General features: G+C 39.1%; 1 protein-coding gene across 1 annotated transcript in view; it reads left to right on the forward strand.

Moving 5' to 3' along the window:
• Window positions 1–19,302, forward strand: part of LOC126183471 (protein dispatched) — a 188,944-nt gene that overhangs the window by 80,852 nt on the left and 88,790 nt on the right. Inside the window, exons 4-5 of the mRNA XM_049925483.1 lie at window positions 9,316–9,456; window positions 13,124–13,283. Coding sequence (XP_049781440.1) covers window positions 9,316–9,456; window positions 13,124–13,283 — 301 coding nt within the window. The remainder of the gene's footprint in view (window positions 1–9,315; window positions 9,457–13,123; window positions 13,284–19,302) is intronic.

The raw sequence follows: 19,302 nt of genomic DNA on the forward strand, positions 1-19,302 counted from the left end.
CACTCAGTACGTGTGTGTGATAACTTAAAACCCCTTTCATTACAATCCATACTTTTTGTCATGAATTAATTTTGCACAAAGCAGCAAATACACATGATATGTTTTAAATATCAGGATATGATCATAATCCACTAATTACCTCAACTGGTGTTGTTTTGTACTTTATCAGGTATTACACACACACACACACACACACACACACACACACACACACACACACCACACACACATTTGGTATTTGCTGAATATCGGTTTAAATTGATCAAGATGTAATCAATATTATATTATAAAAGTAAGTGTACAGTTCGTGTGCCACTAAAACTCAGAAATGAGTCCCAGTACGATGGAGGGAGTTGTATGGTGTGGCAGCCCTGTATCCCCCATCCATGAAGAAGGTTCCCATTTTTACCTTAAGGGGGGTAGGATGTCAAACGGGCCGACTTGGGGCAGGAGAGGCATCACAGGACATTTTAATTTTCAGTGTCTATACTTTTACAATTAAATTCATAAAACTTTGTCAGCATCACCAGGAAGGATTCAGGATCATTGCAGTGGAAGTTCGAAAACATAACAAAATAATTTTTTTTTACGTGTGAAATTTCATCATTTTTTCACTTACTAATGGCTGCATTTGTTGCTATAGGTACACTTTTCTTCATAAGTTAGAGAGATTCTTCGATGAATTTTGCACAGTGTACATACCATACATACAGGTGTATGAAACTGTAGAATTTATTTAATTTATGAAAAAACAAATGATCTATTGTATTTTAAACTTTGTGCTTAGAAAAAACACAAATTTTGTAGTTAATTACCTCAATTTTTACCACAGTTTTTAATAGATTTGGAAAATTTTAGAGTTTCATACACCTTTAAGAATGGTTTGCATGCTGTGCAAAATTCATTGAACCATCTCTTACTTATGAAGAAAAGTGTACCTATAGCAACAAATGCTGCCATTAGTAAGTGAAAAAAATGATGAAATTTCACATGTAAAAAAAAATTACTTTGTTATGTTTTCAAACTTCCACTGCTATGAGTGTGAATTCTGAATCCTTCCTGGTCATGCTGACAAAGTTTTATGAATTAATTTGTAAAAGTATAGACATTGGAAATTAAAATGTCCTGTGGTGCCTCTCCTGCTCCAAGTCAGCCCGTTTGCTGTCCTACCCCCCTTAAGGGCATGCTTTTGAAGATATAAGGGCCATGAAGTTTCTCCCTCTAGAAACTTCTGGAACATTCCAGAACATTCAATAGTATTCGAGAACATCCAGAACATTCGAGAGTATGTGAGAGCATTCCACAACATTCTAGAATGTTCCGGAATGTTCCACAATGATATGGGATGTTCTGGAATATTTGGGAATAGTTTGAAACATTTGGGAAGATTCCAGAATGTTCAGAAACATCCCAGATCATTGAGGGTCATTACAGAACACACTCAAATGTTTCGCCACTGGTGGGGCTGCTCATTGGTATGGGTGTATAAAGCAAGACCCATTGTGGCTTGGACGTCATTTTCTTATCAGTGACAAAGGGAGAAACCAAAAACGTAGTGCAGTGAGTGAATAAAAACAAAGCGGTACAGTGACTGAATATAAATCGAAAATAAAACATCAGGAGTGTGTGAAGCATACCTAGTGTATTTGTCAATAAAAAGTTGATTTGGTTTATATTTTAGACAATGCCCAAACATAAAAGAGCAGGAGATCTAGCCAGTTCTGAAGTAAAACAGTGAAAACAAAAAGAACAGCAAAACAAGAAACAGGCGAAGACCGTGAAGCACGTTTAAGTTCCCAACGAACAACAATGAGAACTGTGAGAAGCAGAGAAATGGAAGAATAGCAAAATGAACGGATTGAAGACTCAAGAATTGTGACACAATCTTATAATAAAAGACTGCAAACTAAAGCCAGCCATGAAAATATCACCCTACGAGAAGTGCGGACGAGGATAACAGTACAACCTAACAAATGAAGCATTCCACTGTGACCCAACAAAAGAATGTAACAAACACAAACACGTCATAATTGGAAAAATGGATAACGTCTGCTACTTTTGCAATGTGAAAAAATTCAGTAGAGAAACACCAGGATTCTGTTGCATGAATGGAAAAATTTGATTACCACCACTGGAAGCACCTCGGCTGGAAGTTTTACATTACATGACCAGGGAAACTGTAGGATCAAAACACTTTCTTCAAAATATAAAAGCCTACATCACCTACTTCTAAATGATTACTTTCGGTGTCACTTCAATCAACACTAACAGAGATGAAATCGATTATGTCTTTTTCCATCCAAGGACAAATCTGTCACAACATGCGATCATTATTACCACTACCCAACGAAGATCATAAATTTCTGCAAGTATATTTAATTGGAAATGAAGAAACAGAAATTGGTCAACTATGCACAAATATTAGAGGATTGACGCGGGATGTAGTCAAAGATGTACAGAGGATGTTACACAAATACAGTCAGTTGATTCGCATATTCAAAACAGCACTAGACTAAACGATTTCTGGTTACTATAAAGTTATAATTTCAGCCGACAAAAGACCACATGGAGAACACGAACGTCGATGTAATGCACCTCAAATAGATGATGTCACCATCGTGATTGTGGACAATGAAAACACAATCTGTGACATAATCATACAGCTAAGAAGAGGAGGACTGCAAAGAATTGCAGAGACACACCATGATGCCCTCCAATATCCATTAATATTTCTGTGCAGAGAGGACAGGTATCATTTTACTGTAAAAGAAATCCAACATTAAACAGGTGTAGAAACAAACAAAAAAAGTCACTTTCAAGGAGTTTGGTGCTTACTGCTTAATATTCAGTGACGCTGCCTGGTAGATATGTGTGAAAAAATAGAAGTGGAAAAGATGCTTTACATAAGACTGAATCAGAAGCAACTACACACGGAAGAAATCGTCCACCTTTGAGTTGCTGTCATAAATGACAGAAACATTGACAACGTTGGAACAATGCTAATCTTACTCTCATCATACATAGCAAGTCCGAGACACGTGCACAGATACACTCAAGTTGCCATGACCTGCATAAGAAAACATAGTTTTGGAGATACGTCATCGTGAACATTAAGCACAAGAGCAGATGCTGTGCTGTACGGGCATGGACGCACAGCTATAAATAAATGCCTGGCCAATGCTGGTTTTCTCTGCTAGTAAATTTAAAAAAAGAAGTTACAGTTCAGTAAGTTTTGGTTCCATTAATTTAAATAATTGTTCAAATCAGTGTGTAATAAACTTCAACTATTAACATTTCTTTTAAATTTCATTCCTCATTTCATTAATATTACTGTAGGAGATAACAAATGTATGTGGCCAGTGGTATAAGGCCTGTGTTCAGATCACAGTCAATTTCCATGCACATGGGTTCCAATCTCACATTTCACTTCAAACAGGATGTTACTGACATGTATCTGCTGCTGCTTTGTTGCTCCTAAGCTCTAGAAGACTCACAAATATACAGCAGCTAAATAAATAAACAAACATATTTTTGTTTGCCACAACTGCTAATGGTAAGGAAGGATAGGAGTACAGCAATCAGTTGCAATCCCATTGGTTTGCTATTATTCTTGCATATACTGATTTCAGCTAGAGTAATAAAAAACCGATTGTGACTGATTGCTGTATTCCTATCCTTACCTACCATAATATACAGTCGTTGTACACTACAGTACCCTATGGAGTCAAAGTTGGTAACAACTGCTAATTTTTTCTTCTACTAACATACATGATCGTATTATGTTCATCTTCAGGTGACAAGCATACATTGTAATGTTATATAATGAAATTGGTACAAGAAACATTCTTGCATGCGATTATCTGTGGTGATGTTGATGAGTTCCTTTATACTGGAACACCAACTGCATTGGAGCATATCTACTCATCTACAAAGCATTAAACCTAGTATGTTTTTGGTTGGCAGCTAATATAAACATAATATGCAAAGCAGTTTCCTTTTGTAGAGTTGTACTGCACTTGTTGTTTTGTTAAGAGAATATACTCCTCTACTTGTTGTTAGGCTTCAGTGTAGGTAGCTGTGCGGTCTAAAGCACCTTGCCGCAGTTTGCACGGCTATCTCCATCGAAGGTTCGAGTCCTCCCTCGGGTGTGGGTGTCTGTGTTGTCCTTAGCTTAAGTTAGTTTAAGTCAGATTAAGTACCGTATTTACTCGAATCTAAACCGCACTTTTTTTCCGGTTTTTGTAATCCAAAAAACCGCCTGCGGCTTAGAATCGAGTGCAAAGCAAGCGGAAGTTCTGAAAAATGTTGGTGGGTGCTGCCATAACGTATTTCTGCCGTCGAATATATGTAGCGCTACACAGGCATGCTTTGTAGGCACAGAGATAAATACTGGCGCCAAAACCTCTGCGTCAGTAAATAAATTTAAAAAGAAAAAGGTGGAAGACGAACTTTTTTCTCCGCCCCGAGTTTCGACCACTGCATTTTCATACATTATCCAACGAAGTAAATACAAATTCCATATTGTTCATCTTTGAATGTAGTAGCATTTCAATGTGCTACGAAAACCCGACTGGCAAGACTGTTTGGGATGTTTGTCAATATGGCCAACTCTACGTTCTGGATTTTTTCCTATCTGTGAGAAGAGATGGTTGCTAATAGGAACTTTTATAAATTGTGAATCAGATGCAGTATTCTTGTCACCTTAAGAATAATACGAATATAAACATTTTGCCGTGTATTGTTTCGTGTTTGCTGCTATCTCATTTAAATCCTGCCTGCCTAATAAACCACAAAACTAGAGTGAGACAACAGCAAACGCAGAAGAATATACATATCATGTCATGTTTATATTCGTATTATTCTTATGCTTAACAGTGATATAGTCAGAAATGAAGCACGGCAATTGACTAGATTTTTAAATCTGAGATGACTCTAATTTCTGTGCAGAATGTAATGTGCTAAAGAGGCGCCTGCAAAGATTTTCAAATGGAGAAAAATTTTCGCTAAACTCTCGTTCAGAACATCATCTATCATACGCAGTCTATTATTTGGTTCTTGTTGATCATTATCAAAGAAAGCAGCAGTGTAAGTAACAACAAATGGCAGTCTCTTGCCATTGTTTCGCTAATGAGACAATTCCTCTCTTTTTTTTTTTTTTTTTAATTGTAAGTGGCGGTAGCGCGCACAAAAGCAAGCCATGCCGCGAGCGGCGACAAGCCGTAAACACACACTATCAGAATGCGACAAACAATGCATGACACAGTACAGTAATGCATTTTCAGCTTAGAGTGACGTAAACACTTATAACAAAGAAAACTGCGCTTATCAGATCAAAGAAAAATAAGCAATCAATTCAAACCAGACAAAGCACGTGAAAAAGGAAGGGTACCTGTATAAATACGGACGGAGCGCCTGACACATAGCAATGGCTACCCGGTAAAGCTTAACTGCTAAGCTTACGACTCGAACCAAACTACTGTAGCTGTATCGTCATTCATTCGACCTAAATAGTCTCTCATATTACAATGGACCAACTTTGTTTCGATTTGGAGATGCGGCCTAAAACTTTTATCTCCCCTTGAATTTTGAGTCTCAAATTTTAGGAGCAGCTTAGATTCGGGTAATTTTTTTTCCCTTGATTTCGAGTCTCATTTTTCAGGTGCGGCTTAGATTCGAGTGCGGCTTAGATTTGAGTAAATATGGTAGTGTGTAAGCCTAGGGACTGATGACTTTAGCAGTTTGGTCCCATAGGACCTTACCACAAATTTCCAAATTTCAGTGTAGGTGCTGTCCTAGTACAATGAAGCTCTGTCATGAAACCATAGGAAATTATAATTACAAATTTGACCAGGTGCTTGTAACATACAACTGCCACAAAAATAATTTTTGCAGTCTTTTGTGATGCCATCAGCAAAATTATGAGGCATTTGCTAGCAAACAGAAGGAGCATGAAGAAATTGCTTATGAAAAGGCAACAAAGTGCCAAAAGTGGAATGTGTGAGAAATGTTGAGCTGAAAATGTTTTTAATCTGTGGATACTCCGGCTTAAAGAACTGCAAGCAAGATGAAAATAGAAAATTTTGCTACATTTGCAGCTTGGCTCTGTGGATTTAGCAGGCCTGCTGGACCAGGAAAATTGTAGCAGACTTGATGGTGTGATATGGAAAAGTGTTACGTATTTAATTCCAACAAATATGGACTGTTTTTCAAACTTATGACTGATGAGTCTTATATTGCATAAAGTGAATCTTGCCATGGTGGGAAGCTCTGTAAATATGAAGTGACGCTACTCGCTACTGCCAGTGCTGTTGGGATGTGGAAACTGAAGTTGCTCATCATTGGTAAAGCTGAAAATCCTCCTTGCTTCAAAAATGTGTTTGTTGCGATGCAAGTGTAAAAATCAGTGATGAGCCTGGATGACAGGTGTATAATCTCCTCCCTCATAATACAACCAGCAAACTTCATCTCACAGATCAAGGAATTATAAAAGTGTCAAAACGAAATTATTGGAAGTGCATTGTTCAGCAGTATCTACAACACATTAATGTGCCATAATCTGAGAAGTTGCTGAATCTCCTCGATATATTGAGCTTTATTCCAGCTGCGTGGGATTCTGTGAATTGTCAGGTCACTGAAAATTGGTTACAGAAGCTGAAGTTTTTAAGGTAGCATATTTTGGAATTTTTGGGGAAATGTTTTTATAGTTTACACAATGGACTGGACAAAATATTTGTCATAGACATGTGTAGGGGCAAACATCGAGGTTAATGACTCTGACGATGAAGGCTGGCAGGAAATTCATGGAAAAACTCTGCAGTATCCACTTTGGAGACTTTGCTTTGTTTGGTGGTGATGTTACAACTCCTCCTCCAACTGGTGGCTGCTCTCATCAGACTGGTGCTAAGCACAAACACTGGAATGTATGGCTTATGTGCTCTCGATGAACTCCGTTGCTGCCAGTGAAGAGTTGGAGAACTGCTGAAAATGAATTCTTGGCTCCACTGGATGATGAAATCTTCTGCTGACTCACTGGGGCACAAGTTATGAAGCTGTGCAAATTGATCACGTAACACGATGATTGGATGAGGCTGTTAGTGATAATGTGTGTCACGTTCGTTGGCTACCCAAGTGGGTCAATTTCATCACCTTGCCTGACTGGTGCCTGTGATGAAGTGTGACGAAATAGTGTAATTGCTGCTGGCAACCTCCGTGGACAACTGCCAAAATGCTCACCGCTTGGGGCCACACACAGGTGTAGACTGTGTTGACATACCACCATCAGTAATGGTGGACAACCTGCCTGGGGCAGTAGCATGAGGCACAACAATTTTATTATGTTAATTAATTAAACTCTGATTGTAATTTTTCATTTATTTCTTTTTATAATATATGAAATACCTTTTTGTAGATCCATATTTACGTTACTCCTTACAGAAGCAGGGCAATATGTCACTGAAAATCTCTTCTTGGTTAAGATGTTGTCCTGTTTAATGCACATTTTTCTTTTGGAGCTGTGAAGAGCATGTAAACAAGATCTTGCTGTAATATTACTGCACATGTCTGCCACCTGAACATAATGTGCTCATAACTGCTAGTGGAACGAAACACTAAATTAGCGGCTGTGGTGAAGAAGAATGAGTTGATTTATGAATTATTCAGTGGCTGTGGAGCATGATGTGCATTGAATCTAGTTCTGTGATATGCTTTATGTCCTCATCATCACAATTCTGGATGTTAGTACTTTCCCCTTGAACTACAATTTTATTCTCACCATTGCATTCTTGTATGGTATAGAAAGGAACAGTCAGTTCGGAAGCCTGTTAAAATCACAAATAGGCAAAAACCTATTCAAATATCTTTGACTTCCAACTACCTTTGGTATCTTTTTCCTCATTTTCCCCTTATTTCCTCATAATAGATGGAAGCACCTAAGTCTGTGGACAAAGTTCTCTGGCCCCTCACTGCTATTTCCAACCACCCCCAACTGATTGCTATTTCTTCTCTGAAGAAGGAACTTACTGTTCTGAAAGCTTGGTATACTGTGTTCTGTTTTAAATGTTTCTGTTTGCTGTACTGACCATTGTATCCTGTATGAGGCAGGATAACTTTTTAACATGCTGATCTTTCTTCCCTGAATTACTGTAATAGTTATATAAGCTAGGACTTCAGCACTACTGTAGGTTTAGTTCGGCAGCTGCATATGGGTGCAGTAATTCTTCTGTACTTTTTCCATAAAGGCATTAGTGAAAATGTTTGATACATTTAATCTGTACGATTGGCTGAGGCTGCTGGCAATAATACATGTCCCTCGGCTGTCAAAGTGGGATGATGTCATTTTGTCACCTGATTTGTGCCCATGATGAGGCACAGTGAAATAATGTGGTCACTGCTGGTGACCTCTATGGACAACTGCCATAGCAGTTTCCAGTGACATATTGACTGCTTTTATAAGAAGTGACATAAATTTGGATCTGCGCAAAGGGATTACAGTTATTATAAAAAGAAATAAATGCAGTATTACAATAAAAGTTGAAATAAACCTGGCAATAAAATTAGTAGATCTCACGCCAGTAGCCTTGCTGGGTTGTCCACTCTTCCACTTGTCCAGCTGTGATATGTCTTACTTTACTGAGCTGAATCATATTGTCATTACATTATGTATTTGACAGGATAGTCTTGTTTAATGAAGCAAGTCATTCCTGAACATGGTGTGCTAGAGCTGCACTTTGTCTTACCAGATCTTACTGGAATTAGTACAATGTTGTTTCCTTCTGGCTTGAGTGGGCTCACCCAGCCAGCTGTAGTGGGCTCACAGTTTAACATCTAATATAGAATCTGACAGCAGTTCAGCTTGATTTTTTGAATATACAAAGAACTGTCACAGATAAATGGCAAGAAAGGCGGTGTAGGACCACTTTGCGATCATACCTTGGACATTATGATTTGAAGCCTGGCACTTACCTTCATACCATACTAGCATTGAGATGTGTGACATCACAACCAGAACTGAATGCTTCTCATTCTCTGTAATACTAAACACTGTCTGCTGAATTGTCATCATTTTCTCACATAGTGCTTCATAGGAAGTTGCCATGTGACTTAAGTAAAACTGTTGTGTTGTTCAGTATTGTGAAACCTTTTGGTCTGTAGATGTGGTAGTTTTGTAATAATGTACACATTGTGCTGTGTGAAGTTCTGTGCCAGCACACAGAACAAAATTACACTACAAATGACACTGTTATTCACATAAGTAGGAGAGTTAACTCATGAATGTTTTTCTGATTCTATAGTAATTGTAATTGTTTTTCCACATAGGGTCAGAAGGTCAACAGAACTGAAATTAACAGAAACGTTATAGCTAAAGTGATTTATTCAGCTGATGAAAGTACATACAATGCAAATGAAATACCAGATAAACTTGAGGACTCAGGAAAAATTTCTGCAGTGTATTCAGTGGTAAGATGTTTCTCTTTTATGGCAATGATATAAAAGTAATGATGAAATGAATAATTAGCTGTGTATTTTCAAATGCTGCATCCTTGGTGGCCCTTATCCACTTAATTCCCCTGGAATGTTATTATACACTGCTGTAACATGCAGCATCCTCTTTAGACTTCTAGTGAAGTAGTAGAAAATTAGATGCATGTTTCACCACATGTTGCCATAGATTATTAGCATTCAGATGCTAACATTGAACAATCTGGTCTTTACTGTTTGTGTCCTTCCTGTTTTTGCTAAGTTCCCGATTTTAGTACTCCTTCTTTTGTATATTTCCTGCATGATTCTTGTTTCTTTGTTTCACATTTTGTCACATCAGTGTATTTTGAGATAATCTCATTCTCTTTTATTTCATTTTTACCTTCTACCTTTTCCCATAGGCTTTTATCTTTTCTTGTATGCTCTGTCTTATTTTTATCTTTATTTATTTTTAGTAATTGACCTTTCAGACTGTTGTTTGTGTACACACATCTATTCCTCTTTCCATACTGTATATTATACAGAACACCTTTTGTGCCATAGGTGGTAACATTTGCAAAAATTAATAGTCAGTATGTTACATCCATTATTTAATTTCCAGTTAGGCATGTCCATATTAAGTCTGTCTCCTTAGATTTCAGATACATGGCTCTGCAATCACTTTTTCCTCATATTATTTTGGAAAATAATGCTAATTTGTGTGCCGTTATTTTGTTTACATGTGTTTTAATTGATGACCCCAAGCTTTAACTTAAAGTTAATATGTTTGAAAAAATATTAATGCAAAATCAAATTGGTAACAGAAGGGACTGAGACCATTATGAGTTAATAAATCCTGTGGGAAGGTGTCATGTGGAGGACTGTGTGTGAACTGTGTATGAAACTGATTTAGCTGTATACAGAAAAAATAATATAGATGTAGAAGAGATTCCAGGAGGTTTTTGCATGTATTGCACGTAACAACCAATAACTTGTAAGTGTGCATATTTCAGAGTCATACCACCTGCTGTATGCTTATGATCACAGTAAAAATGTAGGTTACTGCATCTCTCAGCTAGAATGGCAGCCTGGGCAATGGAGACCTGAGATTGCTGCCAGTGCTGCTTAATCACTATATTTGAAGGCACAGTTCACTACTAATAAAACTGTTCAATCTGACAGAAGAAATTTCCTCAAGAAAATTACAGAAAATGAGGAATTTGTCAAAGAAATAGAGGATACTGTATGAGTATGGTGTAGGACTACTGTATGATTTCTCTAGTAAATGGCATACACTCTCCATTCAGATGTATAGGGTAATTACAGATTATTGAAGCTGTTTCACCAGTGAACTATAACTATATTTTGTAACACAACATTGTAAAGCTTTATGACAGTATAGAGGAACAACAAGGTTTTATTTTGAAATATTTTCTACTCAATTCCACCCTGGGCTGATTTAAGGCCCAAGCAACACAAGCCACTGCTTGGGGTTCAAGCTGAAATGGTTGCAAGAGGCAGCACAATTGCAAGATTTCTATACAGGACATATCAGAATTAGTAACAGCTGCTTGGGACACCAAGCTGAGAGGGGCACCAGGTGCATTGAAGTGCAAGATTTTTATACTGTGCATATCACAGTTAGCAGTGAAAACTGACACTGATGAAAGTTTATGAGGGGAATGGGGCACCAAGTGAAAAGTCATTTGTATGGGAAAACTGGTCTTGAACCAGACCTGATTGGACCACAGTACATCAGTTAGTAGTTAGTAAAGGTAACAGTAGACAAAGATAAGTTTTACGTTGTACTTGAATGTCATTTGTATTCATTTGTTACAACAGACAAAAACAGCAATGACACTTCAAAACTTGGTTTCATAAATTTGTCATGTGTATGTACAGTTTATAGCCACTGGATTCATCTGTAAGGCAAATTTATTGGGTCAGCTACCGGTGACTAAGAAAAGGTGGAACATATGTGGAAGAATTTTCTTTGTTGCTCAGTGAGGTTCACAAACATAGTAAGTAGAAAGCTGAACATTCAGTAACCAAACATTTGAAATATCTTACAAAACAAATTAAGCAGAAATTTTAGCACTCAAAATTGCTACACTCTCAGATACATGAGGTCAAAGTAAATCACTTTCAGTTTTCTACACAAAAGCAGCAGTATATCGAAGAGGATGATTCGTTTGAGTAAATTGTCGTAGTGATGAAGTAACATGTGTTTTGAATTGTACAGTCAAGAGATACGTGGTTTGAATCTATAGCACAGAAAATTCCAATAGTGATGAAGCAACATCTGTTTTGAATTGAACAGTAAACAGATATGTGATACTGTGTGATGTCACAGTTTAAAGTTTATGGCCACTTTTTCTTCGTGATTACAGGTCATGTGTATCTGAACATACTGTAAAATTATTGCATGCCACAATATGTGATCAACAATTTGGATTTCCCTTAACGATACGATTGGGGGTTCTTATGCATGACACAGGGAACTGATGGATTAGTAGTAGTGGGAACAGTGATCAGAAATTTTGATCACCTGGTGTAACCTCACCCAATTTTATTGTGTGAGGTTGTGTGGGGCATTCAGTGTTTGTGGCATTTTACCAACAGACACAACAAAATAACAAGCCTAAATCAACAATGCTTTGAATAAATTGGTAAGGAAACATTAGCTCACATGCAGGATAAACTTGATTGTACATGCAGTATCGAAGACTTGCCAGGAAGACAGTGACCACATTTATCAAAACCTTTTGAGTATATCTGTATTACTAGAAAGTTCTGCACTACATTATCAAAACTATAACTATGGTATATTACTGAAACTGCTTCTATCATTTGTTCTATCCCTTTACTGTTGGGTGGCTTTAACACATGGGTCCTCTTCATACACCACAGATTTTAATGTGGCCTCCAGCATAAGTGAATGACAAGTAGTAAAACAGTTTTCAGTCTGAAGATTGTTTTGAATACCACAGTGCTTTACTAAGCATGGTCCTGCTGGGAGATGGTGTGTTGTTGCTTTCCTCCAACCTTTGAATTGAATTTGACAGCCAGTTATAGGGGAACCTACAGTTTAACTTCAGTTTCAAACCACAGTGTCACTTGGCATTTTTCACATCAACAAACATAGCCAGAAGCGAAAGAAGTGATAACTGACAGATAAAAATCCTAGTATTGACTGGGAACTGAACGTGCGACCTTTGGACTTGTAGTCTGGCATTTTATGACTGAAGTACCGAGCCAGACAAGTGAATGATAAGACTTGAAAATGAATTAATCCTCTTTATTAAATCCACAGAAATGGTACCAAGTACATATTTTGTCTTGGAATATGAGCATGTGTTGAAAATAGCCAACAAGATAATGGATGAGAATTCAAAATTTTGAATTTTGTGTTAATATCTTTGCTACTGTCCCTGTTTTCATAATACAGCTTCTAAGTAAGTGTTTTAAACATGTTGTTGTTGGTCAGATTGTGGTGGAAGCTTTGTTTTATGTCTTTGTTGTTTAACAGCTCATGATTAGATTACATAAACAATGTTCACATTCCACTGGGACTTCTAACAAATACATTATTGCTTGACTCTTTTGTGATGCTCATAATTGGAATGCTATTTTACTCTTTTTCTGTTTAACCGTATTTTGAATGCAGTTTGTGCAGAATGAACATCAAATTGAGACAGAACCACCAGTGGAAGATGAATGGGAAACATTAACTCACTTGGGAGAAGATCCTAAGAGACATGGAAGTGGCAGTGATCATAAAAATCATGTGCACTTGGCTAGTGATGGTTTTTTCTGTTCTGCTCCAAGTAAGTATACTGATATGTCAGTAAATACAGTGTTGTTTCAGTATATTAGTGGAATTTTACAAATTTTCTTTCTTTCGTGACAATTTGCTTATGCTTCGTGGCCTATTAGTGTAACTGTTTTTTGATAGTAATCTATGTCATGCTGTGAAAAGTTTGTCAAAATTGATCAGCTTAGTGACAGTGGAGAAGAAACTTACTACAGATATGTTGTTGCAGTCAAGTAGAAAAATCGCTGTACAAAATCTTACCCAAAAGACCCAAAGGGTGATGATGCAGATTTTTTAACCAATTTGTTCAGTTAGTGATGCACACCTTCTAAATAAGATCCATTGGTCTGAACTCTGGCATTTGTTGTTTCCACTGCTCGAGACCTTTCTGCTTGTAGTTACCTTTGAATTGAGGAGCTCCACCATTCTTGCCTTTTGGTGGAGCGTAGTAGCATGCCTATAGTAAACTGCTTATCCACTGCCACAGAGTTGATTGATTTTGGTGAAACATGTCACAGAGTAAATACACAGTCTCTTGCTAATGTGTAATAACTACTAGTTCTTTAGTAATGCGAGCAGCTCACTTATTTGGTGTCAGGATATGTTTTACAATGATTATCTGGAAAGTAACCTGATATGCTATACATAAAATAGTGGAATAGTTAAAGTGAATTTATTAGAGGGAAAAAACTTAGAACTTCACCTTTTTATTACTTCTGTTTTATCACAATTCAGATTTAAGCATTTATCATATTTCAATGAGTCTACAAATACCCTCGGCATAAAATTCTGCCTCTCAAGATTCTAGCCCACTGTATCATCATCATGTAGCTCATCATCAGTGTCAAAGCAGTGGGAGCCGAGCAACTTTTCATGAAAGTGAAGAGTTGGAGCCAAGTCTGGGCTGCTGAGTGGATGTTCAGAAACATCGATTTTCACAATTTTTTTCCTCAGTTTTCTGTATTAGTTCATTCCAGATTACAGCCAACCTGCCATTTCTGTAATGAACCTCAGAACCTTGAGCATTAGCTCCAAAACTAAACATGGCCCCATGGTTCTGAGTCAAGTGGAATCTTTAGACAAACCTGAGACTAAAGTTTTTTTGTGACAAGCTAGGCTGAGACTTCCTGGACTTGTGCCATAGAGCTGAGAGTTGTAACAGTCTTAAATGGGTCAGGGATGCACTTCACAACAGAGGCTACCAGGTAACTGACTGTGTGTGAGGTGCACACAAGTTCTCGTGGGGTTTTTCCCCTATAATGTTAGCTGAAGGATCCAAAGAAATTCACCCCAAAGATGAGATTATTTAAATCCTAGTTATCAGCTGCCAAAGTATTCATGACAGTGCAATTTGACTGAGACCCCTAAATTCATAGCAGTGAGGCTTTTGGGGTGAAAATGGAGATGATGTAGTAGACAAGAAACCCAAAAACACTGAGATAAATACTCAAACTTCGTGCGAGGTTGTTTGGGCAAAACTCAGTATCAAGGGTGGGCTGGTGTGACAAGACTCCCTATGAAATAATTCTAAATGCCTTCTCTGAAAACTAATTAATGCAGATAATTTGGGTGCTCTCTCATGATTGCAATAAATAGACCTGACTTCTCTGAGGATGTCCATGTTAAAACTGGTAACAGTGAGCATGAGCCATTTTTAGCAACTATGATTATCAAGGCACAAAAGGGCAACTAAAATATGGTGATTAAACTAGATATAGAGGCAATACTGTCACATCTCAAGGATGAACTTGAAATGCTTAGTTCTGGGCAGGAGCAAGTAGAATAACTGTGGCACAAGTTAAGAAGAATAGTTGATCTAGGACTGGATTCATGTGTACCTAATAAAAAAGATAGTGATGGAAGACACCCTTAATGGTATACAGTCTCTGTAAAGGAACACCTAAAGAAACAGTGAAAACTGTATAATGGGTTTAACCTTCGAGTGGGCACGCCATTTTTTTTTTTTTTTTCATGAGTGGGCTCTGGGGTATTCAGTACCCCACCTTCTGTGATAAGTTAAAATTTATTTAGGAATCAATTAAATGTTTCTATTTTGCAGTAACATTGTTATATATTCGTTTCAAAAGCTTTAGTCAGCACCTTAATGTAGGAATCCATGATACAAATAATGATAAAAGAAGACATACTTTATATAATTTATATATGACAGACAATGCAACACATTACAAATAGAACTCTCTTATAGCTTATTGTGGCCCTCGGGATATCCATGCGTGTACTGTCTCCCTAAGTTTTTTACATTCACTTAAATTTATATGTTGTCCTTACTTTATACCTATCAAAAAAAGATCAAAAAAGAATAAACTCTTGAGTGGTGCCAAAATTTCACATCTGTCCACAACTCTACAATCTCTTGTATGTTTTGAGTTTGTTCTTAGGTTGTCAGTATATTTGTTAGTATGGGATACTATCATATCTATTGTTTCAGTTTAAAAAAGTTTGAAAAAGGCATCAATTTCATGAGAAATATTGTTTGAATAGCTTGTGAAACCGGGTGAAACTTTTGTAATATTTCGTTGCAGAGTTTTTTATTTTAGAGGCCAGTTTTTACTCCATTTTGGTAATTTATGTTTCCTAAGAAAAACCCAGTTTCTGAACATCTTTCTTCCCGATTCTCACTTTCATCTTCATGTTCAGAGTTAGTTTTGTGATCTTAGTCACTAAAATGGACTTTGTCGTCAATCACCTTCACTTTCAGCCTCCTCAGAAAGATTTATTCAAAGTCTCTCTGTGTCATTGAGTTCTTGAAGACATTCTGGTATGTCCTCAACCTCTATAAAATCTTTGTAGGTAAAAACAATTAGACCAAAAACACTAATTGTTGCCTAACGATTCATACATCGTGAAAAATGTACAAAAAAAATTACTTACATATTTTTTGATCCGTGTAATAAATACTGTTATGAAAAGGTACTTTTACAATTCAATCCTTTGCTTAGATATAGTCAAAACGCAGCACACTTTAAAAATTGTCAGAAAGAAACAAATTTAACAAGAGCAAGTGCGCGGGTACGGTGTGCCCCACTGACACAACACTGAGGTCTCTTAGTCAAGGAGGCAGGGTAGAGAGAAAGTGTGGGGCGGAGGGGGAGGGGGAGGGGGAGGGGGAGGGGGAGGGCGAGGGCGAGGGCGAGGGGGGAGGAGGGTCAGGTAAACAAGTGCCTAGAACTGCCATGTCACTGGGCCCTGCTTTACATCACTACGAAATTCTTCAATGGGGTACTCAATAACACAGCGTGCCCGCTTGAAGGTTAAAATAAAGCATAGGAGTGTAGGTAGAGCAATGCTAAATGAAATTAGCATTTACAGAATATAAGGTACTATTCGAAGAAGATACACTCAGTGAGACAATACTGGTGGCTGGGAATAAACTTATTACATCTCTTGAAGAATCCAAAAGGAATTCTTAGGTTAAAACTATGGAAGAACTTTATCTAATGAGAAACAGTCATAAAGTGTGGAGATTATCGAGACGCCTCAATAATGACCCAACCAGATCCACAGCACACTGCAGAATCACTGCAGATCAGATAGCACATCAACTGCTCATGAATGAGAAAGGAAGCCATAGGATCAAAGTGCCAAAAGTACACCAAGAGGCCCAAGGACAAATGAGGGATCTGACTCTCCCATTCGAGATACCTGAATTTTACAAGGCTGTTAAGGAGAGCAGGAGAGCAAAACTGGTATAGCATCAAGTTTAAATGACATCTGTGTGGAGCAAATCAAGAATTTTGGCCCAGCAACAAGAAAATGGATCCTGCAGCTTTTCAACAACTGCATGAACCGGTGCCAAATACCAAAGATCTGGCAAAAGAGCAGGGTGACAGCTCTTCTGAAACCTGGAAAGGAAGCAAATCATCCCAAGAATTTCAGACCAGTTAGCCTTTTGATTCACCTTTATAAACTGTTCAAACATATGATTCTGAATAGAATCCTATCAGTAATAGACCCTCTTCTCAAACCCGAAAAAGCAGGATTTCGACCAAACAGAAGCTGCACAAGGCAACTTTTTAATATCACTCCAGGGCAACTTTTGAATCTCACTCAGTTTATACAGGATGGCTTTGAAACCCGACAAGTAACAGGCATGGTCTTCGTGGATCTCTCGGCAGTGTATGATACTGTCCATAATTGGCTACTCAATGCAAAATTATACAATATGATCAAGAATGCCCACCTCGTTAGATTAATCAGCACCCTCCTCCAAAACTGCAGGTTTTTTGTTGAATTTCAAGGACACAACACAGTCGCTGGAGAGCGCAGAAAAATGGTTTACCTCCGGGAAGCATCTCGGCTCCACTTCTCTTCGACATTTATAACAATGACCAGCCATTGACCCTGGGCATAAGGAGATTCTTATATGCAGATGACCTAGCCCTTGCTATGCAGAGCTCATGCTTTAAAACAGTGGAAAGAAACCTGACAACTGCACTTAGAGCACTGTCAAGCTACTACAATCAGAACCACCTCAGACCAGACCCTTCGAAGACAAAAGTGTGTGCCTTCATTTAAGAAACAGGGAAGCTAATCATGAGCTACATATTGGATGGTCAGGCATCCAACTCCAGCATCATCACTCCCCTAAATGCTTGGGAGTCACTCTTGACCGAACTCTGACATTCAAAACTCACTGCAAGAACACCAAAATGAAAATCTCCACTTGAAACAACCTAATTTGCAAACTAGCGGGGACTCAGTGGGGCTGACATCCACAAACTACACTCCTGGAAATGGAAAAAAGAACACATTGACACCGGTGTGTCAGACCCACCATACTTGCTCCGGACACTGCGAGAGGGCTGTACAAGCAATGATCACACGCACGGCACAGCGGACACACCAGGAACCGCGGTGTTGGCCGTCGAATGGCGCTAGCTGCGCAGCATTTGTGCACCGCCGCCGTCAGTGTCAGCCAGTTTGCCGTGGCATACGGAGCTCCATCGCAGTCTTTAACACTGGTAGCATGCCGCGACAGCGTGGACGTGAACCGTATGTGCAGTTGACGAACTTTGAGCGAGGGCGTATAGTGGGCATGCGGGAGGCCGGGTGGACGTACTGCCGAATTGCTCAACACGTGGCGCGTGAGGTCTCCACAGTACATCGATGTTGTCGCCAGTGGTCAGCGGAAGGTGCACATGCCCGTCGACCTGGGACCGGACCGCAGCGACGCACGGATGCACGCCAAGACCGTAGGATCCTACGCAGTGCCGTAGGGGACCGCACCGCCACTTCCCAGCAAATTAGGGACACTGTTGCTCCTGGGGTATCGGCGAGGACCATTCGCAATCGTCTCCATGAAGCTGGGCTATGGTCCCGCACTCCGTTAGACCGTCTTCCGCTCATGCCCCAACATCGTGCAGCCTGCCTCCAGTGGTGTCGCGACAGGCGTGAATGGAGGGACGAATGGAGACGTGTCGTCTTCAGCGATGAGAGTCGCTTCTGCCTTGGTGCCAATGATGGTCGTATGCGTGTTTGGCGCCGTGCAGGTGAGCGCCACAATCAGGACTGCATACGACCGAGGCACACAGGGCCAACACCCGGCATCATGGTGTGGGGAGCGATCTCCTACACTGGCCGTACACCACTGGTGATCGTCGAGGGGACACTGAATAGTGCACGGTACATCCAAACCGTCATCGAACCCATCGTTCTACCATTCCTAGACCGGCAAGGGAACTTGCTGTTCCAACAGGACAATGCACGTCCGCATGTATCCCGTGCCACCCAACGTGCTCTAGAAGGTGTAAGTCAACTACCCTGGCCAGCAAGATCTCCGGATCTGTCCCCCATTGAGCATGTTTGGGACTGGATGAAGCGTCGTCTCACGCGGTCTGCACGTCCAGCACGAACGCTGGTCCAACTGAGGCGCCAGGTGGAAATAGCATGGCAAGCCGTTCCACAGGACTACATCCAGCATCTCTATGATCGTCTCCATGGGAGAATAGCAGCCTGCATTGCTGCGAAAGGTGAATATACACTGTACTAGTGCCGACATTGTGCATGCTCTG

This window comes from Schistocerca cancellata, chromosome 4, assembly GCF_023864275.1.
Source record: "Schistocerca cancellata isolate TAMUIC-IGC-003103 chromosome 4, iqSchCanc2.1, whole genome shotgun sequence".
NCBI lineage: Eukaryota > Metazoa > Arthropoda > Insecta > Orthoptera > Acrididae > Schistocerca > Schistocerca cancellata.